This window comes from Ceratotherium simum, chromosome 15 (genome assembly GCF_057802395.1).
Source record: "Ceratotherium simum simum isolate JZ-2026a chromosome 15, ASM5780239v1, whole genome shotgun sequence".
NCBI lineage: Eukaryota > Metazoa > Chordata > Mammalia > Perissodactyla > Rhinocerotidae > Ceratotherium > Ceratotherium simum.
Window position 1 is genome coordinate 25881005 of NC_141914.1, and position 24762 is coordinate 25905766.

At 47.0% G+C, this 24762-nt stretch overlaps 1 protein-coding gene across 2 annotated transcripts in view; it reads right to left on the reverse strand.

Moving 5' to 3' along the window:
- ITGB5 (integrin subunit beta 5) overlaps positions 1-24762 on the reverse strand; it is a 106027-nt gene that overhangs the window by 20928 nt on the left and 60337 nt on the right. The window contains exons 9-11 of one of the 2 annotated variants that reach the window (XM_087439727.1): positions 20091-20225; positions 10986-11415; positions 10742-10894 (exon numbers count right to left, since the gene is read on the reverse strand). In XM_087439727.1, the coding sequence (XP_087295853.1) occupies positions 10742-10894; positions 10986-11415; positions 20091-20225 (718 nt within the window). The remainder of the gene's footprint in view (positions 1-10741; positions 10895-10985; positions 11416-20090; positions 20226-24762) is intronic. The other variant, XM_004424508.3, reaches the window with a different exon arrangement.

The window sequence follows — 24762 nt, forward strand, 5'->3', positions numbered from 1 at the left end:
GTGGACAAGAGCTGGTGGCAGATGGGACGTAGGAGCTGGGGCAAAGAAACAAGGATGACTCCTGGCTCGCACAAGTGAAAGGCGGAGACAGGGAAAGCCCGAGGAGAACCACGACTGGGCAGATCATGAGATCATCTTGAGACAGAGGTGCATTTAAGACATCCAGAGAAGATGTCAAGAAGGCAAGTGGCTAAAGGGAGCTTGGGAGCAAGTGTGAGCAACTGAGCAGCATAGGGGGTGACGGAAGGTGTGGACGTGATGGGATTCCCTACAGAGTACGCAGGAGAAAATGGCTAGGCCACGCCTTGGACAATCCCAGCAGTGAACGGGTTGCTAGAGGAGAAGGATCCTGCAAAGGAGACTACCAAGTTGTGACTGAGAGTGGGGAGAGAGCATTTCAAGGCGGGCATGGTCAACAGTGTCCCCTGCTGCTGAGAAGTCAAGTAAGATGAGGGCTGGAAAAGTCTATGAGGTGTAGCAGGCAAGGCCATTAGGGACCTTTGCTGGAATCACAGGGCTGAAACCAAACTGGACAGAGTGGAGGACTGAGCGGGAGGTGACAGATGAAGACAGTGAGTGTAGACAAGTGTTTTCAGAAAAATGGCTGTGAATATGGAGGAAAGAGAAGGTGACAGTGAGTGGGGTGGCAGATTAAGGGTTTCTCTTTTCCATTCTTTTCTTTTCTTTTTTTTTTTCCCCAAGACTGAAGAGACCTGAGCTGACCAGAAGATTTAGTTAAGAGGGCGAGTGTAGATATATAATCACTTATCACATGGACGTATTTGTTTACTCGTTTGCCACATCTCATTAGGCTGCAAACCCACACAAAATCAAAGATGGTGTTTTATTTTTGTTTGCCCAATGCCTAGAATGGTATTGGGTGCACAGTAGATGCTCAGAACATGTTATTAGTTGTTGGAGGCTGTGAACATCATCAGGACAAACCTGAAGCCCCAGGGGAAGACATCCAGAGCTGGAAATTAGAAAAGGAATAGAAGTATTACTGATGCTTATAAACTTAAATGTGATTCTTGAGATATTTCAAATTCTTAACATATGTCCAAGAAACCCAGAGATGTTAGGGTAACACGAGGAAAAAAAGGATTAAGAATTCCTTGGGCAGGACATGGTCATGGTCAAGAAGAAGTGACAGGCCATGCACTCTCCAATGTTCTTGCACATTCTTCAAATTTCTCCAGCAAAAGCCTCTTCGGAGATGTGAACAATGATGCATCCTTAGTCTCAGGGCCAGCTGCTCCTCTGTCCTTGGCTTAGTGTCAATGAACCAGCCCTGACAATGTCAACTGATGGTGCTTCCTAACATGCAATGCTCTTATCAGCCCCCCATCCTTTGCCTTCATCTGCTGGACCACACGCTGCATTCAGTATCTGAGCCACAAAATATGACCACTACTAAACAAATAAGGTGATGTTGCTTTAAGCTAAGCTTCTCCAAACCTCAACATTACTTTCTAAGATGACAACACGGGCTAGAAAGCTAAGAATCCATTGTCAAAGGCAACAGAGCCCTCTCAAAGGATATCTTTGCCTTTCTGGTCTTAGCCCCTGGTTTCTCAATGCTGATACCCAGCTGCCAAGTCCCTCTAATTACTGCTGCATTTCACACGAGGGCGGCAGGGAAAGGACTCGGTCCGTGACCAACTCTATCAATTACAGGGAGATTAAGGCAATGGAGGGAAGATGGAAAAATCTGTGTTCTTTAATGAACTCACCTTTCCAGTTTCTGTAGTCTGTAAACAGCTGAGTGAGATGAACTATAGTTCTCATAGGACCCTGAGAATGCTGACTCAGAAAGAAAAACAGATGGCCTGTGGCCAAAAGAAACAGAGGTACCTCAGATCAACATCTTGAGTTTGACTAAACCTGCCCAATCCGCCTGGCAGGCACTTCTGGGGAAATGCCAGCCACATCTGGAGAGACATGAATTTACTTCCCTCTCGGTCATTGCAATAAGATGAGAGGGTTACTATTTTCAACCTGGAAAACTGTCATGTTATTGTGGTCAGTTCACAGTTGCCATATTCCACCCTCAGCTGGCCACTGTTTAGAGCCTGGTGCAGCACTCTCAAGGGACAGAGTCGGTCTGGAATGTCACATGAGTGGGCCATGCTGAAGCTTGGCTGCCAAGAGCCCAGCCAAGCCATGAGATGGCAGGAAGCAGCCGCCCAGAGAAAAGCATCCCCCGAGGGTTAAGGGAGGTGGGCTTTTCTTAGGTCAAGGCTTCGGGCCAACCATGGGTAGGGAGTGTGGCCAATGTGCCAATCTTCTCAGCCACAGCCTCCCCAACATGGGTCGGATCAGTAACAGCCACATCAATCTCCTGGTCGAGTAACAACAACTAAATGAGATCATTCGTGTCAGGAGCGTTTTATAAATCAGAATAGGCTAACAAAGGTTCATTTAAGGAAAGTGGGTTCAGCATAATCAATAACAGCCAGACGCCCACTGGGTACTAAGAAGAACACTCTGTGCCTTTCATCAAATAATAATCAGAAACCAATGAGCACCTCAGCCGGTCCCTTGGTCCACAAGTGTCCTTCAGCTGGGTCTGCTGTGTCTGATACCTCCTTACGCAACCCAGAGAAACTCACTTAGGAAAACAGAGATTAAATGTTTCCTAAAATTTTGACCAAAATAAAAGCACTTATTAGGTAAGTCTTGGAAAATATGGGCTAAATGCTTGGGTGGTGGCAGGAAGGGCTGACCTGGTAACTCAGATATTTGGGAAGGGTATCAAGCTAATCAAAATAACTCAAATTAGGTAGAAATGAGGTAGCTATTTAGTTGCAAGGTTCTCCTGGTCTTGATCTATAATCAAGAATCACAAGGAGCTTTTCTCCAGGTTCTGGGCCTCAGTTTTCCCAAATGTAAATAGTCAAAGCAGGTAACACACAGTTGACCACTGTGTGTGATTGGTGGTGTTAGGAAAGGCACGAGAGGCAAATAATCCCACTAATTAGTGCTTGCTCATGATGAGTGCAAAATACTAACAAATTACCCTCAGTTTGTTTCCAAGGAAACCATCTCAATATAGTAGAAAGGGCATTAAAATAGATTCTCCTTGCATTATTACAACATTTGCCTATTGCTAAAGGCCAACGTTGTGATGTCAAATAACTACCAACCTGGGAAGTATATTCCTTTAGCTTAGGGATGGTGGGGTCATCTGGTCAAGACTTTTGGGGGTGGTGGTTGTGGGCCAGGGTGATAGGAGGCCCACACCTTCAGGTCAGAGGGCAACAGGCTGGGCTCAGGAAGGTGCCCTGAGAGAGGAAGCAAAACTTCCAGCAGGTCCGACTCGCTCAGAGCAACTTTCAGACACCAGGGAGCAGTCGGATCTGGATGGAGTTCTTAGGTCAGTGTTCCAAGAGTCATGGACACTCACCTCAAAGGAAAACAGGGCTCTATCCAATCCCACACCGCCCAAGGCATTGAGCAGCAGAGGCCTAGAATCTGTGACAATTATGTCACAGTTTCCAAAATCAAGACCAAACTCAAAGTAGAGGCTCAATACCCAAGAAATGGAACCAAAGGGGCCTTAGGAATAACTATTTCAGTCACCAGAGGTCTATTATAGTTTTCAATTTAACTAAGAATGGAAAATTTTCTAATGTGTTATTCCATAATATCAAAAAGCTAATACCATTCAAATCTATTCATGACTAAGATCTTATCTTTGGCATTCTCATGGTCTTCTGGAATTTTCGTCTGCTTTTTAAATTTCATTATTTCTTTCACATGCCAAACTTCATGACCTTAAGGATCAGGCCTGAAGTTCAAAGGTGCACACAGAGTCCTCATCACAGGGTCTCCTGTTTGCACACTTCCCTTTCTAAGCAGAGAGAGAAGAGCCGTGAGGTGAGATCCAATGCTTAGATTATTCCATTTTCCCAATGGCTGGTGAATTGTTGCTTAAGATGTTTCTGGAAAGAGGATCTGAGCAGTGAGTAAGAGCAGTAAGAAAACTCCATTCCCAGAGCTCAGCTCAGAGCTGGAACAAGGCAGGTTCTCAAAATGGCTTCCCAACACTTTCCTTCTTGTCTTTCAAGATCTCATATAAGTCTGGATGGTGAAGGTAGAAGCTTAAATGGTTCATATCCTCATTCCTCACTCCCAGAAAGTTTCTGAGAAGTGGAAAATTCTAGGGACAACAAATATTTAGAAATTAATTCAAGACTACAAGCACTCCAACTCTGTATCCTAGTGAAACACTTGGCATACAAGGAATGCTCAATGAGCTCTTGTTGAATGAGATGAATGCAGCAACCTACTTAAAACAGAATGACCCTCAGTGAGAGATCATCATTTCCATATCTGTTGCTGCCCTAAGATCAGATATTTACTACACTCTGGTTTTCCCAAGAACTTTCTCCAACCACAAGCTGCAAGAGGCTGGCTGACTCCAGCCCTGAGCAGCCAGCTCACCTGGTTCATGTGGCTAGTCTGAAAGATGCGTGGTTTCCTTATATGACTAGGCCCCAAATCCTGGTACCTTTTTGCCTTTCAAGTGAACTTGAGCAATGTCTGGATACAGGTGGAATTCTTAGAGAATTCCTGACCATGGATGCCTGCTAAGAACTTCCAAAACCAACCTGTGTTGATGCCATGAACGTCTCTGATGCTTATCTCTGCGGAATAAAATGTTCCTCCAGGAAGCGGGTGGGGCGCCCAGGTAGTAACATTCACTCCACACCCCTGGTGGAGAGGCCGTGTGCACGAAGCTTTGTCCTATTTGATGCTCACAATAACCCTCTGGGGTATTTGACAGAAAAGAAAATCTGTCAGGGGGGTGGAAATGAAGAGTCCAAGGTCACAGAGGTACAAGGGGACAGTGCCAGGTTTAGAATCCAGAGTTGAACATGCACTGAACCAACCCGGTAAATGGTCTTCTGTGGAATTATCTTCACTAATTACGGATGTATCATTCCTTATAATCATGGTTATGGAATAATCCTGTAAGAAATTCTGTTTTCAGAGTCACCATATTCTGAGTACTCCAAAATGGGATATGACTCTCTTGGCCTTCACCATCACGTACATAATTAGGATTTACAGAATACCAGATAAGGGAAACTGCTATGCAGGATATTCCTTTGGGGGAGAGGGGCCCTTTCTCTAGAAGATATATATATACACATATACACATACATATATATGCATATTTGCATCCTTGGGTAACCATCAACAAACTGAGCCCAGATTAATAGACATGAAAAAACCTGAAGAATTTTCTAGGTTCTCCAACCTGAGGCAAACAGTGGTAGCAATCCCACCAAGAGGCCCCTTTCTTGGGAAACTAAATATATCAAATCTTGGTTCATTCAAAAGGTACTTTTTGAGGCCTTTGTCATGGAGCCACATCCAAGATGGTCTTGCAACAAGTCATTTATGAAATATGCAAACTGCAATACAGTGACAGAAGGTACAGCTGTGACCATAGCCCCAGGAATTGCCACTAGGATATTTATTCTGAGTGTGAAAATTACATTTCTGAAAAATCAGATAAATATGGTGAGAAGTACTTTTATAAACATATCTGGATAACTGTTGCCATAAGAGGTGTTTCATTTGGCAAGAATCAAGAAGTCCAGAACTAGGCCTTAATGTCAGAGGCACTTCTAACTGGAGAGGTTTAACAGAGCCTTGTGAAGCCTTTTGGAAACCATCAGCCCAGACCCAGAACCTGTGCTTGGAGGCTGGCTCTGGCCACTAGAAATGATGCCACTAGTGTCACTCTCTCTGTTTTTATGTTTGGGAGGGAACTGCTGATGCCCCCCGACCTCTAACTGCCTGCCACATATTAAAGGATATATATACGTCAATTTTTATATATGGATAAACTGGCCATACAGCCTATTAGATGAAGTAAAATATGAGACCTTACTTAGATGTACTTTCGGGATCTCACAGCCACAAAACCAAAAGCGTTCTTTTCAAAATCCTATATCCTTTTTGATTTAAATTTTCTCAATATATGAAACCCAAGAAGTAGGCTGACTATTAGCAAATTATTCCACATACCCCAGCACGCTCATTGTAAGTACAGAGACTGCTGAAAGCATCACGGCTGAGACTGATTTCAACAGTCTACCATCATGGCGTAACTCACCTCCCAGGAGATGCACTGTTTAGGTACAGAAACCAACAAAGAACAATGAAGTTTGAGCAATAATCTTTTATTACATTAAAAACAACTAAACAGACTATGTCCTACTTCTCATGTTCCATTAGTAGAGGGACTCTGAGGGGTCGACACTTTATGAGACTCGAAAGAATAGAAACCCTCACAATGGCCCCATAAAGCTCCCTTTGCACACACAGGAATAGTCTGTGGACAGAACCATTCTCTAAGTTATGTCACCTCCAGAAACAGAGGGAGACACAACAGCCCTGACTGTGCACACATTCCCATGACCATGTGTCACAACAGTAATAACACAGTTGTTCAACTGCTTCCAGACCTTAGTCTGATTTGCTTCACTACTAACTTTTATGACGTATAACCTATTATAAACCTGTAATCTCTTGTATTTGCCCCTCTGTCCTGTCTCTTGGTGTTGGGGGGTTGGGGAGGGAGGACTATAAGCCTCTTATAGACGGAAAGACTAGAGAGAAGTGGAAGGAGTTTCTCCAGGATGTCCCCACCGATGCTGGCCCTGGCTCTGCCTCGGGCCCTGTTTGAAGACAGACCACAACCACACGGTCCCCTTGCAGGACAGGCTGCAGGGGAAAGGGGTAAGAAAGATAGTGCAAGAATGCTGAAGTCAGCTGCTTATGAGTCTGAGTCAGCATCTTCAAGCCCAGAGCGGCTGTTGGGAAATAGACTTCTCTCCCACAAAAACCCCAAATGTAACAGCAATCCAAGAGCTCAAAACCAATGGGCACAACTCCAGAGCGGGAGCCCCAAGCTGACCACGAGTGCCAAGGAACTGGAGGCTGGAACCCCTCACCCACCCGCTCACAGCTGCCTCCTGACCAAGCTCTGGTGTTGGAGAGACAGTGAACGAAGAGCTGGGCGCTACATCGATGTGCAAGGAGCCGCTGCACTGACGTGTTATCAAATCCTGCCCAGAGCTGGGCTCAGTGTTAAGTCTTTCCAGAATGATCAAACACAACAATGACCTCATTCTAGAAACTCTTTGCTCCAGGAAGACTTGGAAAGCTTCACGTTTCAACTAGTTGTTGCTTTTAAAGTGAAGGGGTGGGGGAGGCTAATTGGGGATGCAATGGAGAGAGTCACAATGTTCTAATCAATGATGTATTCAAGTAATTCAACCTCAAGTGTTTCTTTGGATATAACATTATATGAAAAAAGCAAGATACAAAACTGTATACAACCACAAACACATATACACACACTAACTTAGAAAAAAAGTTTAGAAGATACTAATCTCTCCAACTATGAGTGATAGAATTATCAACGATTTATTTCTTTCTACTCTTCAGAACATTCTAGACCTAGAATAATCCCCCACTTCTCTGGAGTCATCCTCTTGACTGAGCACAGTTTTGGATGAGTTGCATGTGAACCAGTCTGGGTGAAATGTGTTCCTTGTCTGGTTCGCCAGATGGTCCAGATTAATCCTGGTCTCCAAGAAGGAGACAGACAGCATGGATTGACCACACATCCACTGACTTCTCTATATTTTTCAAATTTTCTTTAATGAATGTGTAGGGCTTTTCCAATGGGGGAAAAAAGACATCCCATCTCAGCGATCCTGAGAATTTAGTGACTTGAAGCACCGTGATATGGGGGCTTCAAGGGCTTCTTGAAACTCCCGTGTCTCCACCCAGGGACACGAGAGTCTCCCAATCCGGCAGGATTGTATGGAGTGAAGGGAGGAGGAGAAAGGGCACCCGGGATCTGGCAGAATTCTTAAATGCAAGATTAACTCAGAAGAACTGTGGGTTCTGGTGGCTGAACAAAAAAAGCATATTCACTTAGCTACAGAAAATATTCCTGTTTCCAAAATGACAAGTTTTCCCCAACGAGGACACTCACATCTCATCTACCACCTGCCCCGCATCTCCAGGCTTTGTGGTATATTCAGAGAAACATAACATCTGAGAAAGGGAGAGGAGGTATCGACCATGCACTGGGCCCTGTTTCCCCCCAAGCCCCACCCAAGCCAGGTCCTTTCTCTATGTCTTCTTCAATTCTCAAAATAATGCAGAAACAAGGGGTGTTGGGTCATTTTTAGAGACAGGAAAACTGAAAGTCCCAGACAACCCAAGTGGTAGGCGGATAAATTATGGGGGTGGAATTGGCACATGTCATCTGACTTAGAAGCTCTTGCTCCCTGGCAACATGAACACAAGCAGCCTTCTGGAGGAAGACATATCAGAGGATTATTTCTGGTTCTTCAGGGGAAAAGAGGGACAGTTTTGTGATAATATTTGCTAATACATTAAAAAAAAAAAAACCACTGCTGAAAGCCAATTACAGACACTGTCAGTTTCTTGGAGCTTTTACGGTGGCTGCTAAAGAGAATGGAAACTCTATCCCACCATGCTGGAACTCCTTAGGCAAAGTGGGGCGATTTACAGGGGGAAGGCCGGGCCCTCTTGCACACTGGGCAGCAGCCGCGGCTCCCAGAGGAGTGTGGCATTGACACATAAAGGAGCCGGTGGTCAGCGAGTCCTCCTTTCGTGCCAGGCAATGTGCGAGGTGCTTTATACACACCCTCTTATTGTTCACAACAGCTCTGTGCCAAAGTGACAGCAGCAGCATGTGGCGGGATGGGATTTAGACGTGGGTCTGTCTGATCCTAAGCACTGTTTCTGCTGACCCAGACAGAACCATCCAGCTAATCTGGATCTATCATCACTTAGACAGAGAAAGAGTGGCTCCCTGGTGCATGCTCAGCACATCAAATCCTAACTCTTCCACGACATCCGTCTGTCCTGCACTTTCTGGAGCAATTCCAGCTTTGAACCTGTTGGTCCCACTGCACCCATGGGTGCATTCACACTTGTCCCACTGTGCGGTTGGCCCCAGGAGGCCTCACTTGCTAACCCACGTCTGTGCAACCCTTGCCACTTGTTTCTCCCTTGGAAGGACAGTTACTCCTCCCACAATACAGATCATTTAAGTCCTGATTTGCTTCATATGTCTGTGCTTTATCTTCGCTGCTACACTCTTAAGTTCCTTTTCAATCAACATTTCCCAACTGGAAGACCATTCTCAAGGAAGGAACCCTGCAAACAACAGAATACACAGCAGTAGAAGCAATTACAATCTTGCCTAAAATTGTTCTGCTTACCATATTTGCAGGAGGCATGGTGTTGGAGGGAACGACCCTTTTGAGACACGATTTTATAGTATCTCATCAGAATGCAACTCCTAGAATGGGAACTGCCAAGTTGTAATTTAACTGGAATCCATGTTCAAGTCCTATGCTTGGATTCAAAAACTTCAGTGCTCAAACATGACGTAATAAAAACTTGGCTTGGCTATAGTTCATTCGAAAAATCAAAAATCTTCAACTTTGGTAGTCAAGTTAAAAACAAGCTCAACAGTATAATGTGGTTGTTTAAAAGAAAAGAAAAAGAAATGCGAACATATTGTTAGGATGTGTTAATGGAAGTGGAATGTCCGGATCACGGGAAGTAAGTGTTCAGCTGAACTCGGGGCTGAGCCCTCGTTATCCGGAAGGACAAGTGACATGCTCGACTCTGAGAAGCATACTTATGACAGAGCCCTCAGAGACAGAGCCCTCAGAGAAGGAAGAGACTCGGTGTCTAGCCTGGATAAGAAAAGACAATAAAGAAACATAAAGAAGTTTTCAGGGGTTTGACAGGTTGTCATGTGGAAAAGGGAGTCTAGACCGCGAAGTATTGGGTGGAAGTTACTGCGAAACAATTTTCTGTTCAAAATAAAAAGAAACTTTCAAACCATGTCTGTGGGAGGCAGAATAATGGCCCCCAAAGGTGTCCACAGCCTAATCCCGAGAACCTGTGTCTGTGTTACTTTACATGGTGAAACGGACTTTGCAGATGTGATTAAGGCAAGGATCTTGAGAGGAGGAGACTCTCCCGGATTATCCTTGTGGGCCCAATGTAATCGCAAGGCTTGTTCTAAGAGGGAGGAAGGAGTGTCCAAGAAAGAGGTATTACAACAAAGCAGAGGTCAGAGTCAAAGAAAGGTCTGGGGATGCTCCACTAACTGGCTTTAAAAATGGAGGAAGTGGGGCCAGCCCCAGTGGCCTAGTGGTTAATTTTGGCACACTCAACTTCGGCGGCCTGGGGTTCGGTTCCCAGGCACGGACTTATACAGCTTATCTGTCAGTGGCCATGCTATAGTGGCAGCTCACATACAGAAAGAGGAGGATTGGCAGTGGATGTTAGTTCAGGGCGAATCTTCCTCAGCAAAAAATAAAATAAATAAATAAATGAAAATGGAGGAAGGAGCTATAAGCCAAGGAATGCAGATGGCGTCTAGAAGCTGGAAAAGGCCAGAAAATGGATCTCTGCCCTAGAGCTTCTAGAAGGAATGCAGCCCTGCCGACACCTGGATTTTAGCCAAATAACATTCATTTCAGACTTCTGACTTCCGGAACTGTAACAGAATAAATTTGTGTTGTTTTAAGCCACTAAGTTTGTGGTAACTTGTTAGAGCAGCAACAGGCAGTGAAGGTGATGTCTAACAAGGAAATAACCACTACCTGCCCCAGTGAGCTTCCTGTCCCAGGAGGCAATCAAGAAGAGGCTGAACACACACCTGTCAGGAATGCTGTGCAGGTAAGTCCTGGATGACCCATGGCAGATCCCTCCCACTCTGAGTCCACATCATACGGCAGCACCTTCTCCTGCTTTTGTATTTGACACTGGTAGCGGGCCAGGCTTGCCCTCTTCTTCTCCCAGGAGAACCATACTAGTGAGTAAAAGGCACGCTTTGGGGGATGGCCTAAGGGCACCTGGGCCTGGGCCTGGCTGAGAGCACAAGCGCTTGCCGGGGCACCTACCTGAGCAGAGGACTCCTTTGTTCCTGGCGCAGGAGAAATTGTCGCACTCGCAGAAAGGCCCGTAGATCTTCCCGAACTCGCTCTCAAAGCAGGAGCACTGGTTGCAGCTGCACTGCCCGCGCCCGCTGCACAGGGGCTTGCCCTCCGCCTCCCGGCACAGGTTCTGGTACCCGCCCTGGTTCTCCCCCTCCTGGCACTCGCACCTGGTGCCCAGGTAGCTGGGGTTGCACTCACACAGGCCGCAGACATAAGTCCCGTTCCCGCTGCACCTGGCGCTGTCGGGCTCCGGCCCCGCGCTGCAGCTGCACTTGCAGTTGTAGGTGACCGCCACCCCCAGGCTGTCCCGGAATCCCACGGGCCGCAGGGTGAACGCGTGCTCCGCGTGTTTGTCCGGGCAGCTCCGGGCCTCCACCGACACCTCAAAGGACGCCTGGGCAGAAAGAAGAGAGGGGACATCATGGCCGTGGAGTCAGGGCCTCCAGAGCATCTGTGTTGGCCTCTCAATCACCCAGGGGCCCGGCCCAAGGACTGACTCCTCCGAGGTCCTCGATGGAGGGCCCCGGCTAAATCCAGCCCCCTCCACACACACAGGGAGAGCCACTGCCGCGGCAGAGGAGGAAGAGGCCCCAGATCAGCAAGCTCCCTCATTTTACCGGAAGAGAACATTTGGGCGTGGCAACATCTGACAGGCCGCGTGCTTGGTTCTTTAAAGTTCATTCTCTCTCTTAATCCTCACAACCTCGAGGGAATGGGCTTCCACAGAAAGGTAAAAAGACGCACTCAAGGTTACACAGTTCTTTTTGCCCCCTTTTCACTTCTATCCTAGCCTCTGCCCATCTCCATTTTGAAAGTCACTCATTCCACAGATATTACTGGGAGAGCCTTCTGTGCCGGGCCCCTGGGTGTTTGGGAGCACTGCGCTTACGTGCTCCCTGAACTCATGGGGCGCTGGGGTCCACACGCCCTGGCAACTGCCGGCCCCTCTGTAGAAAGGTTTCCTCTACCTGCTGGAGAAGGGACGAGATGACTCCTGGTCCCTTCCAGAGCATGTCTCCTCACAGACACACCTGAAGCCTCCCTCTGCCCCAATTTCTCCTCTGAGTGGTCCCCACAGCTGCGTCTTTCATGATCAGCTCATGGCCCTGAGGTTCTAAAGAAGAGTCATCACTGATGAAACGTGACACACAGGTAGACAGACTTTTTAAACAAAACATGTAAAGAAGTGCTGCTAACGCCTCATGGGTTGCCTTGGAAACAGGCAGCAAGGTGGACCTTACTGACAGGTGGCAGTGCAGGAAGGATGCCCGTTAGCTGCCCACACAGTGGAACACGAGGAAAACAAGTACACTGCTCGGTGCGATTCTCCCAGGAAGTAGAGCAGGCTCCTCCCCACCCCTCTCCTCCCACTGAGAAAGGACCTGTGTGCGTTAAAATCGCCCAGCGCCACCTGAGAGCAGGGCGCTGTGGAAATCCAGACAGGGAGCTGGCATGCCCTGACCACACGCCATCCTGAAGTGCTCCTCCCCGAATGGTGGCGCTTCCTGGACAGACAGAGGCCTGGGCCCACTTCAGACGCTGACTCACCATGTCCGGCCCAGATGTCTCTGTTTTTCAAAAGGCTCCTCAGATCATTCTGAAGCTCAGGATGGGTTGGGAACCACTTTTAGCTATTGTTATTATTAATTCCATTATTTGGGTTGGAATAAAGCTGATTTTTAAAAAGTCATCAATAACTTGCTTTATTGAGCACTCTTTAGGTAATAATATATATTTTAGGAGAGCACTGAAAATACTTTTTTCTAAATGTTCTATAGATCTCTATCACCTTGGGATCTTGACTAATTTCTCTCAAGTCTCCCCTCAGATTCTGTGAGATCTAGGGACACCCCAGGGTGGGGACGGGGACATGTGAGACTGAGCAGGAGGAAGCTCTCGAGGGCCTGGACAGATCCTGCCTGGCAGCAAGCCACGGCTCTAGGGGACTTGACAGCAGACATCCAGGAGTCAGCGCTAGCCAAGGGGCGTCACAGGAGATGCTGTTGGACAGGTGAGCTGAGGACGATGACCAGGAGCCAGGGTCAGAGGACATCAAGTCAGCTGCAGACAGTTGGGACTAGCCCACCCCACCCTCCACATCTATGTGGGGGGTGGGAGGAAGCAAAGGGAGAGATTGACAAAAGCAAGTTCAAGACTAAGTTCCAAGGCCCTGAGGTACAGGTAGGTTCTCGAGGTAAGGAAACAAGATGGGAACCTACCCAGGCACTGAAATCTGCCTAATGACAACAAACACTAATAGTTACTAGGTGCCAAGTGCCTACATGCGCCAGGCACTGTGCTGGGCATTTCCATGAGCATCTCATTTACATGCCCTAGAAGGAAGCACCTCATCTACCAGAGAGAAATCAGACTTGGTGGGGTCGGGGAGCTCAGTGCTGTCACACAGCTGGTGAGGGCAGGGTCTGTGCTCTCCTTGGCACGTCACCTCCTAAAAGTGGGGAATGAGGCAGACATCCAGTGTCCAGAGGGAGAGGCAGCCTAGATCACTGTGGGGACCACCAGAGGCTGCTCCCAATCTTCCTGCCTTAGGCTGGGGGTGACCTGAGCCTGTAGATGGCAGGGGCGGGGGAAGGCAGCAGTGGGCTGCACCTGACTAACACCACCCACAGGGCCATCAAGAATGCCGAGGTGAACATCCCTCCTTTCTGCGGCTCAGAGAGAAGCCGGGACTGGCTCAAGGCTACTATGTCCCAGGGCTGCAACTTTGCTGGAAAAGCCCTTGCTCCCCAAAGGCATCTGGGGGTCAGAAATGTAATAAACTACAAAGGAATAACCTGGACGAAGAGCCAAAAGGCATCTAATTATTGAAAGACTGTGGGGAGTGCCTGTCTGTGAGAAAACCTTCCCCCAGGAAACCTGCCCACGTCAAGGGATAGAGAGAGAATTAAACCTCCCAAGTCTCGCCATTAAATCTCCCAAGTCTCACCGACGTGTCTGTGTTTGCCGGGCAGTAAGCGGAAAGGCTGGGGGAGCCCCTGTGTCAGTGCTGGCAGCCGATCGCCCAGGATTTAGAAAGGTTCATGCACTGCCTGCCTGGCTGGGGCACAGGGAGGCCCTGGCTCTCGAGCAGGTCGCGGTGGCCGTCTTCATTTCTAGCTGTCGGCCCCGTACAGCCGGGCACGCAGCCGGCCACCTGATAAGCAGAGAACTGCTCTGTCTATTTCAGCCACTGGGCCTCAGCTCCTGCTGGGCACAGGAGTGCTATAAAAGGCACTTCGGGAACAGCAAGTACATCTGTTCTGCTACTCTCCTTTCAGAGCCCATTTCCCTGAAAGGAAAGGATTCAGGGAGGCTGGCAGGCAGCTGGAACGAGGCTTCTCTTTCCTGATTACTGTGGACTCCAGCTGATCCTGAAGGCTCCCCAGTTCCTGGAGACGTTCCATTCTCCCACTCGGAGATTCCAGAGGAAGGTCATGGACATAGCAGCCCTCCCTCCCCGATAGTCTTGTTATTTAAACCTCATTGGGATGCTCCCGGTTCCCCCGCAGGGCTGCTGGCCTGATCCACCCTTTCAAAAGGGCTGCCCAGCCCCCACCCCAAACCCACCAAACCCAGGGCTGTGCAGATGCCAAGTCCACTAGGAGCTCACTGAAACAAAGCCTGGGCAAGGGCACGGGCTACAGAGCCCCAGAGGAGGGGACAGGAGCGGGGGACGCCGTGGGAAGCCCGTGACGGGGCTCACTGGGTCCTTTGTACTGGGCGTTAGTGCTCGCTGCACAGGCAACCACTTGCATACTGATTTGTCAAGCCAGTTCATGAGAAAACCGAGTCCCAGTGGCCAGGACCACTCAGTCAGCCCTTGTTGGTGTTGGGACCGGGGTAGGAAAATTAGGGAAATAACTGAAATCAATGAAGAAGAGAACTTCACTGGAATTGAGAGTTCGAGGTTATATTGAAGGAATATTTCCTTTTGAGGACAACCTTGTCCCTCACCCCTTGCCATCTCTCCTGCCTCCTGCCTGGACAGCTCTCTTAACCCAGAGAACACAGGAGAGTCACAGCACCATGGCCTCTGGTTGGAAATGACCACAGAGCCTCTGCCTGCCCCCTCACTACCCCTGCAGGAAGCTGAAGTTACAAGGAGGTGAGACCCACCTGGCTGGCACTTGACCCAGTTGTCCCAAGGCTGCCCCACACATGGCCCATGTCCTCATCCACAGGCCAGACCCTGAGGTACCCTATGACAGCTACACCCTATCAGCTTTTCCTAATCCCTCTTCTCCAGGCAAGTCCCCAGGCCCTTCTGCTGTGCTTTGCACTCCTGATTACGCTCCTCGCCAGTCCCCGACTTGTTCACAGCCCTCCCAACTCGTGGCACTAAAGAATGGAACCCACCTGCCACATAACAGCCAGACACCTTAGCTTGGCACATAAGTCCTCCCAGTATGGCCAAGGCTGCCTCTGCAGCCCCAGCTCCAGCCACCCTCCCCTCAGTCCCCAACCCACTCCCCTCAGCTGCTTCCCACGTGCAAAAGGGCGATGCTCTTTCGTATCCTCCCAGACTCCCCTGCTGCTCTGCACATGCTATACCCACTAAAGGGACCTTCCCACCCTCCCTTTCTATGTCTAGAAAACTCCCATTCATGCTCAGAGCCTCAGCTCAAACAGCACGCCCTCTGCAATATGGGGCCCTTCTTCTTTCCTGGGGCTCCCATAGCACCATGCCCAGCTTTTATCCGTGTACCTGTCACCCTCCATGGGGTTGACTCGTTTGCATGTATATTGCACGTATACTGTTTGCATGTATAGTTTCTCCACTAGCTTTCTCCTTGGGACAAATGTCAAGAGGGAAATGCCCACATACTCAGCAGCAAGCTTGGTTGCCGAAGCCCAACTGTAAACTCTTTGGAGAAAGTTCAGCCTGAGAGGAGGAACAGAAAGTTTGCCTTCCCGGCCCAGGGTGAAGAAAACTGGTCCCAGCTGGAAGTGTACTTCTTCAGCAAAAAGGGGGTTGAGGGAAAGCCCCTCAATTCCCCCCACCATGGGCGTGTGCCTGTGCAGTCACACAGGGCCCCACACTCAGAGGGACCCCCTGCTTAGTTTAATGCTCTGCTGTTGTCATCTTGAAATTCTTAAGTTTTGAACAAGGACCCCATGTTTCCATTTTGCACTTGGCACTGCAAATTATGTAGCCGGTTCTGTCCCCCATCGCCTTCAGGGCCATCGAAGAGCTCGCTTCTCGTGGCCTGGCATGGCCCTTGTGAGCAGCATCATGTCTGGCTATGACAGGCGAGCGGCCACTGCTCTGTGCCAGCCTGTCTCATCTACCGAAAACAAAAACCCCACAGCCCTTGCAGTGGGGCCAGGGGCTATGTGACTGAGCCCCTTGGACAGCAGGACAACACTGGAATGGTGAGAGAAACAAGGAGCCAGCACGGGAGGTTTGCCTTCGGGCCCGCTGCTGTTTCCACAGGGCCTCGGCCCGTCGGATCCCAAGGGAGGTGCCCAGCTCACCCCTGTGGAAGAGTTGTGAAGGGCGGTTGGTATAGGAGAAGCACCATCTTCTTTCTCTGTTTCAAATGCTCTACAAATCATCCAAATATCTCTGAGATTTTTCACTGCTGTGAAAAAATGCCACTTAAAATCTTTTTCTGTCTTCTGGACAATGTTCCTATTATTCTGAGGTATCCTAAGCAAAAATCAAAATCTGTACACCCGAATGTCCATACACAAGTGACAATGATACCACCTTGGGCTTCTCTGAAGCTTTTACTTCCAAAGCACACGAGGTATAAGAGAAAAAACACAGACTTTGGCATCAGTAGTTTCAGATTTGACTCCTGGTGCCTGTGGCTCACCACCAGCAAGACTTCTGGCAAGTTTTCCGGCAACTCTTGTGAGAGTGAGAACCTTAGTTTTTCTCACATAAAATGGGGATGTAATGTCTACCTGACACAGCCACAGCAAGCAGAGGAAGGAGCAGTAAAGCCCCTAGCTCAGTACTGGGTGCATGATAAATTCCCATGAAATGGTAACTCATGTTCTTCCCTCCATGATAAGGAGGCAATGGCTGCTGAGATGACTCCATTTGGAGTGAAAAGATCTTGGTTTGAGTTGCGAATCCACCGTTTGTTAGCTGGATGATCTTGGGCAGGTCACTATACCCCTAAATCTCAGGATCCCTCGCAGCAATGAGGGAACAAGGTGAGGCACATAAACCTGACTCATTGTCTACTTTGTTTCCAGTCCTTTTTGATACTAACTCCATCTCCCTCTTAGGTCCATGAGGGACAACAATACTGTCACATGCTGCATAATGACGTTTCGGTCAACAACAGATCGCATAAACGACAGTGGTCCCATAAGGTTAGTACCATATAGCCTAGGTGTGTAGCAGGCTGTACCACCTACGTTTGTGTAAGTACACTCTATCAAGTTTCCACAATGACGAAATCGCCTAATGGCACAGAACGTATCCCAGTCGTTAAGCGACACATGACTGTATTCTTATAACCATTTTCCCCTTTTCGCTTAAGGCAGCATAAATTGGCTTCAGTTTCTTGTGTCCAAAAAGTATTCCAACTTTATGCTGTTATTATCAACCAACACCAGCTCCTCTGATCTTCCGGGTTTCTAGACAATTCATCATGATAGCTGCTTGTCACTCGCCCTTTTAGAAAAAAGAACTGAATGCAGAACTCCAGATGCAGTCTCACCCACACACAGAAGAGCGGAACCATTACCTCTGAGGTTTCAAAATACTTCTATTAATGTAGCCTCGACTGGCATTATGTTTTTTTTTCAAAGCAACACTGTTTATTCACATGGAGCCTTTGAGAATTAGAATCTGCCAGACGCTTTTCTTACAAACTACTATTAAACCAAGTTCCCTCTATTCTGTTAATATGCTGAACTAAATGCAAGATATTAATCCTGATGATTTCAATCCAGCTCAATTTTGAAAAATATTTTAAAATCTTAGTTTTCCTGTTTTATAAGATAATCTGTTTTCTCCATCCCTGTGACCTTCCCACATTTGATAAGCGGGCCTTCCGTGAGTTCCGCTCAAGCCAGTAGTAAACACGAACAGAAAGAGACATCTGGACCCTCAGTCAAGTCTTCCCTCCAGCTAACATTATCAACACTCTTAGAAGCATGTTTGCTCAGCTACAAATCTGCCTAACTGGCTGTCATCAACTCTCATTATTCGTCTTATTCATAAGGATGTCATTTGAAATTGTGAAGAGCCTTCCTGAAGCCCAGGCTTCTGGTGTGTGTGCTACACATGCTCTTTCTCACCTCTGTTCCACTGTAGCTATTTCTCCAAGTAAAGGATTCCTTGTTTGGGTGCTTTTCACACCTCATTTTTTAGCTTTCCTGACACACTGCACCAAATATTCCATCCACAGATCTGCACAATTCACTTACGTGTAGTTTTTTTTCTGGTTATTTCTGCCTCCTTCCATTTTTCATAACCGTCTCTTTAAACCCTGTAACTCTAAGGCTTTTGTGTTTTTTAAAAAAGTCATCTGGATTGATTAATCATTAAATTGATCAAAAGAACATAAAAATATTGCAAAATTTGACAAGTATTAAAAATAAAATTTTATTGGAAGTGCCTCTTTAATGAGATGAGGCTTTCCCCAAATAGTTCATGTATATGTAAAATAATATTACTTTTTGCTAAATAAGACAGGGATCAGCATCAATTACATTCCTATTTTTTATTTGTAGAGATTAAAGCCCTCTCCCCTCCAAAAAACCTTATTCACATAAATAGGAAGATAGGAATAGAAGGAGTTTTGTTACAGCAACGTCACCTTCTTCTATGAGTGCTTTCTGAGTTAAATGCCATAAATAATCATTTTTAATTTTTAATGATCTATCACCTGATACCATGATTAGGCCTTCTTTCACCTTTTTTTTTTAAAAAAGCAAAAGAAACTTTGAAAACCCCTGTCTTAGATTTGTTACCCAGGCATTAGAGTCCTTCACTTGCTCAACATTGATACTATATTTTCAATTGTCCCTTTGGCGGGGCTAAGCACCACAGTAAGATTCAGAATGGGTGAGAGCTATGCCTGTGTGTTGTAAAGCGGGCAAAGGGCAGTTGTGAAAGGGAAGGAGGGAGAGGATCAATTACGGAATGTGAGAAAGCCCCAGAAGACCAGCCATGTAGCTACACCTACATCTTCTTGAGCTGTTTCCCTAGAGACCAGCGTATAAGTCTGCTTATACCCACCCTGGCCATCATTAGTTCTTATGAATGCCCAGAAAATATGGTCATCTATTTTTAAGGTCCCTATAATTTTTCTGGTTCCAACCAGATTCTTTTAAGTCTAGAAAAGAACTCTCCCTCATTGTCTTTCTATTTTCTGAGCAATGAAACCGTCAACAAAGCAAGGAATGGATCTCATGGTCTGCTTCTAGCAGCAGGAACTTCTAGATGATGTGTGGATGGCTCTCCATCACCACTCTGCCTGCCTCTGTGTCATTGTTTTATCTTCGTTCCCATCACCCATATATCCTCCTCCCTCCCTCAAGTCCTTGGTTTGGTATACAGGTACACACATCTTTACGGTGTTTCTTCCCCATCATTTAATTACATCCACTTAATCCAGACAAGGCACCTCTATGCCATCCATTGCTGGAGTTCTCCATTCCATCTCATCAAATCAGAAGAGATAGATGGCTTTCTTCATATTTTACAGAAGGGAAAGGTGAGGGTAAGATTATCCAAGGCACAGAGCAAGCTCTAGAAAACTAGGAATGAAGGCCAGGTCTCTTAGATTTCCACCCATACCCTCCCACCTGATTTCATCCCTGTCAAATGAAGATAATAATGGTTTAAAACACCAAGGGCACAATGTCAACTCAAGGAAGACTTAGGTGGCACTGCACTGAGGGCTGTCTATAGAGGGGAGCTTTTAACAAGTCCACCTGGCACCCTGAAGACACACCACACAGCAGGTGTAGGGAAGTCTCCCAGGATGCTGAGTTGGAAGACAGAATACAAACTCCTAAAGAACGCTAAAAAGTCACAAAAGTTATCAGAAGCCAAAGAATGACAACCAAGGCTAACAAGTATAAATGGGGGTGAGAACTTACCGTGTCCCCGATCTTTAGGCCCTCACACTTCCTCTGACCAGGGTAGGATACGCCATCCTGGCAAGTAGCAGTAAAGACGAGATTAAGATCCTCAGGCTGATCCCAGACCGACAGCTCCACCTTAGACCGGATGCTCTGGAGAGAGAGAGAAGATGAAGGCAGAACGCCTCAGTAAAGGCTGCAGCCAAGATGCTCTGTACACTGGTTCTCTGATGCCCACGTGGCTTCCTCTAACTCAGGAGTCTCAAGCCAAGGCAAGAGCCAGTGGGCTTGGCTGGCTGCCCCTCCCTCATCGCTTTCCTTATCTCCACACCCACACGCCATCTTGCTAGACCTGGCCTGAGCTCTTGCTCTGTGGGCTCAGAGAAGATGATAATGGTCCCCCTGCCATATGATAATTTTACCTACTTCAAGGGGTGAGGCTCCACCCCTGCTCGCCTCTCCAGAGTCACCTCTCACCCCACCCTCAGACACAGAGCTCCTACAATCTTGCCACGTGCTCTCCAGACTTTGGGCCTTTATACGTGCCTACAGTAATGTTCCTTTGCTCAATGGCCCTTCTCTCTTCTCTTCCCCCGACTATCTCCTTATCATCCTTCGAAATCAGTTCAGTAGGCACCTTCTGCCGGAATCCACCCTATCATTCATCACATCCACACCCATTCCCCATCAGATGAGGTCCCTATTCATGAGTTTTGAAACTACATTCTGAGAGAATATCATCTTATGTGTGGATTATGTTCTCAAGACAGTGAATGAAATAAAAATCAAGCCAAAATTACCCATCAGAATAGAAAAAATAAAAGACTGAAAATACCAAGTGTTGGAAAGGACATAGAGCAATTGGGGCCCTCATACTGAGGTGAAGGTACAACCCTTAAGAGAACCATTAGGCAGTATCTACTAACGCTTAGGCCAACCTTAGACCTGGCAATTCAGTCTAGGACTATACCTAAGAGAGATGTGTACTGACCAGAAGAATGTACAACAATACTGTACACACTGTTCACAGCAACACTGTCTGTAATCGCTAGAAACTGGAACAACCCAAATGCCTATCAACAGCAGAACAGATTTTTTTTTTAAAATGATGGTGTGCTCACATAGAATAACATACAGTAACGAGAATGAATGAAATATGACTACATGCCAAGACACAGATGAATCTCACAAATATAACACTGCCCTAAAGAAGCCAAACACAAAAGGCATATATCCTGTATGATTCTATTTATATGAAATTCAAAAACAGGTGAAACTGGGGATAGCAATGGAAGAGAGCATGATCGGGGCTTCTGGGAGCCAGTAATGTTTTTTGACCTAGTGCTGGACACTCAGGTGTATTTAGTTTGTAAAAAGTTTATACAATTTTCTGCATGTCTGTTAGTTTAAAATATTGCCATTGAAAATCTCTGAGGAGGATGTACTTTGGAGATTGAGACCAAATGAAGTAATTGGCTTGTATTTAGGGGCCATATCTTACAAAAAAATTTTTTTTAAACATTAAATACACTCAGTATAGCAGGAGGGACACACTCAGAGAGACACATGGACCCCACGATCAACCGACGGCCCTTCGGACTCCCATCTCTCTTCCCAGGTGCACTCCAGGGAACACGGCACTGAACAGAACGGCTGGCAGAATCCCCTCTTGCTCTCATGGGGTTTCTTTTCTTTCTTCTCTTTTTGCTGAGCATGTAGTGTTAAACTTGAATAAGCTAAATATGCAGTTTTCCCAACAAACTAACAGCTTGTTGAAAATACTGTCTGAAAAAAATAGTCTCTCCTTTTGCAACAAATTGTCTAAGTGCTTCTATAGCTCTAAAAATACCCTCTCTCTTAAATCCACTTCCTCTTGTAAGTGCCAGCCTCAACTGGCAGAGGGTTGCGAGGGCTCCACTCAGCACACACAGCATCTCCTGCTGAATGTGATTAGTTATTTACAAGTCCCTTTTCCCCACTGACTTGTGAATTCCAAGGGCCATACTATGTTTCTCTCTAGGACTGAGCCTCAGCTTTTGTTGAATGAATGGATGGAAGGATGGATGTTGTAACAGCAGCTATGGTAAAGGACTCAGGCCTAACTTAAAATTATTTTTGAAAGACAAGGTAAATTAAAGAAACGTATTTCTAATTGTGAATAAGTATGAGGATGAGGCAAAACAGTGTATTATAAAAGGGCTAGGTATATTGGAGCTGTGTAAAAAGTTACTTGGGATCAGTCAATGAAATATGAGAGCCTGTGGCTCACAAACAACACGTTGGGAGGAAGCATAGCCCTCCCCATCAAGACCTGCCAAAGCTGCCACCTGGAAGCATTAACGGAGAATTTGGTAGAGGGACAAAGAACACTGGGGACAGGGACTCCTATTCAATGAAGCGGTAAGTATAACGGATGGAAACTGAATCCTATGTTCTACTCTGGCCATAAGACCCCAGAGCCTGTGTTCTGACCTGAAGTTTGTATTCTTGCTCTCCACACAGTCTCTGGAATCAGAAACCCTTAGGATGTTACAAGGTTAGGAACCGTGGAGATTATTCAGTTTAAATCTCTTATTTTACGGATATTGAGGCCAAAGAAAAGACCTCATCCATGGTCCTTGAGCTGCCAGAGGCAGGACAAGAACCAGGCCTCCCTGATCCACTGGCAATGCTCTCTGTAATCACCCACCTGATTCTCACTTCTTTCTTCTGAGACCAGCTCTGACTTTGGAAAGTGTGGGTGGGTAGGTTGTACTCTGGTTGTAAGGGTCAGTCTCCCCTAAAAGACTTTGGGCTCCTGGAGGACAGGACTGTGTTCTGTGCACCATTCTACTTCCAAGGTGCAGCACGATGCCTGCCATACATCAAGCCATTAGCATATAGCTGTTGAATGAATGAATGGACGAATGAATGAATGGATGAACGAATGGAGTACAAGATATAGCAGAAGATCAAAGCCACAGGCAATGCAGTTCATATGCATGAAGACTTACATGTGACTCCTGAAATTCAATTACCTCCTACCAGATCTGCCCCTGAGGATGATTCCTTACTCCTCATTCTAGGGCAAGGAGACAATGTCAAGAATGTCAGAAGTTTAAAGGCTATTGAATACCCGGTCAGGCTAGGTCACATCTGCAATTGCTGTAAGTCAGGCCAGCTGTGGAGTGGGTGGGAGCAGACTTTATGGCAACAACAAAAAGAGAAACATGTGCTCCACAAGGAGAAACATATACCATGGCCTCTGATGTCACCCTCCACATGCAACTCCAGTGGTTTCCAGCTCATTCTTTTCTTTCCCACTCTGAAAAGAGACTCTAGTGATTTCTCTCTGAGTCCTACCTCCCCTTTCTCAGTGTGACACAGTGCTGGTGTTGTGTGTGTGTGTGCACCCTGGGCCCTATCTCTGAGCTGTGGAAGGGAACCTCTCACCAGCACCTATGGTACAGCAAAGCTCCACACCGCTAAACTCCCTTGGGAGGACTTGGTGATCTCTCACAATGAAGAATTTGGTGCAGCAAGAACCAATTTATAAATCAAAGCCCAGACTTGAAGATTTCACTCTACGAAATTTGTTACGACAGACTCGATTCTACAAGACGCTAAATTAAACATACCCTTTCCATTTTGCTCCCTCCTCAGCCTAGCTAAATACCACAGCCATTTCATCTGTTAACATGTGCTCCAACCAAAATCCCTTCAGAATGTCCCACAGATGGTCTGCCAGCTCTCTAGGGGAGGTAAAAGTCAACACCCACACTTAGTCATGTGGGGCATGACTCATATGAAATCCATCGCAAACCGCTGAGGCAGTAAAGGGACAGAGAGAAATGGAAAGTCGGTCGGGTTAGAGCTGTGCTTGGACCCTGTCTCACCGGGTTCTGGGTTCTGAGGGGGCCACTGGCTCTGGTGAAGATTTAGAGGTCACAGATCAGGAAAAAGGATGTTAGCATGTGGGGAGTGGGGTAGGAGAGGAGAAGGAAGTCTTTGTTTTCTCTCAACAGGAAGTTCTGGGAGTGAGAGGAATCGGAGAATTTGTCAGAGGAAGAGGACCTTGAACTGCAATAGAAGGTGGGGGTGGGACAGAGGGAGGGAAAGCCAGCCACAAATCCTCACTGCCCCCCAGCTCACCCCCATGAGGACACTGAAGCTCCAGGAGATCAAGGGAGGGCTGGCCATACCCCAACCTCCGGGCTTCCCCCAGAGCCAGGGCATTGCCTATGGCTCCTGCTCTAGCTGAGCAGTATTTTGTAACTCAACATAGGGCTGCCTCAGGAGGTTGACAACGTCAACACTGGAAAGACAGAGTTCCAAGTACTCATTTGTAAATCAGTCGTGGTGGGGGAAAGTAAGACGGTTTTTCTCACACACATGTGATGCCATAGTGGTTAGTTAGGTTCCCAGGTTAGCCCACCAAAGTCTATTTTACATAAGTTTAGGACTAATAGTGCTATTTAAACTATACTTACTCTATGTATAATTTTGTTTTTTACAGGAAGATGTACTCTGAATTCCAATCCAGGAATTACCTGGCCTCACGAAGGGCAGGGTGGGCACTGGAAGCAACAACCATTGTGGGGCTTAGCAGGGAGGGGACAGCTGAGGGTACATACCTCCAAGCACAAGACACAGTGCTTGCCATTTTCCTGAGAAAAGGTAGGTCTGAGTCAAGTACTTCTCAGGTATTAGG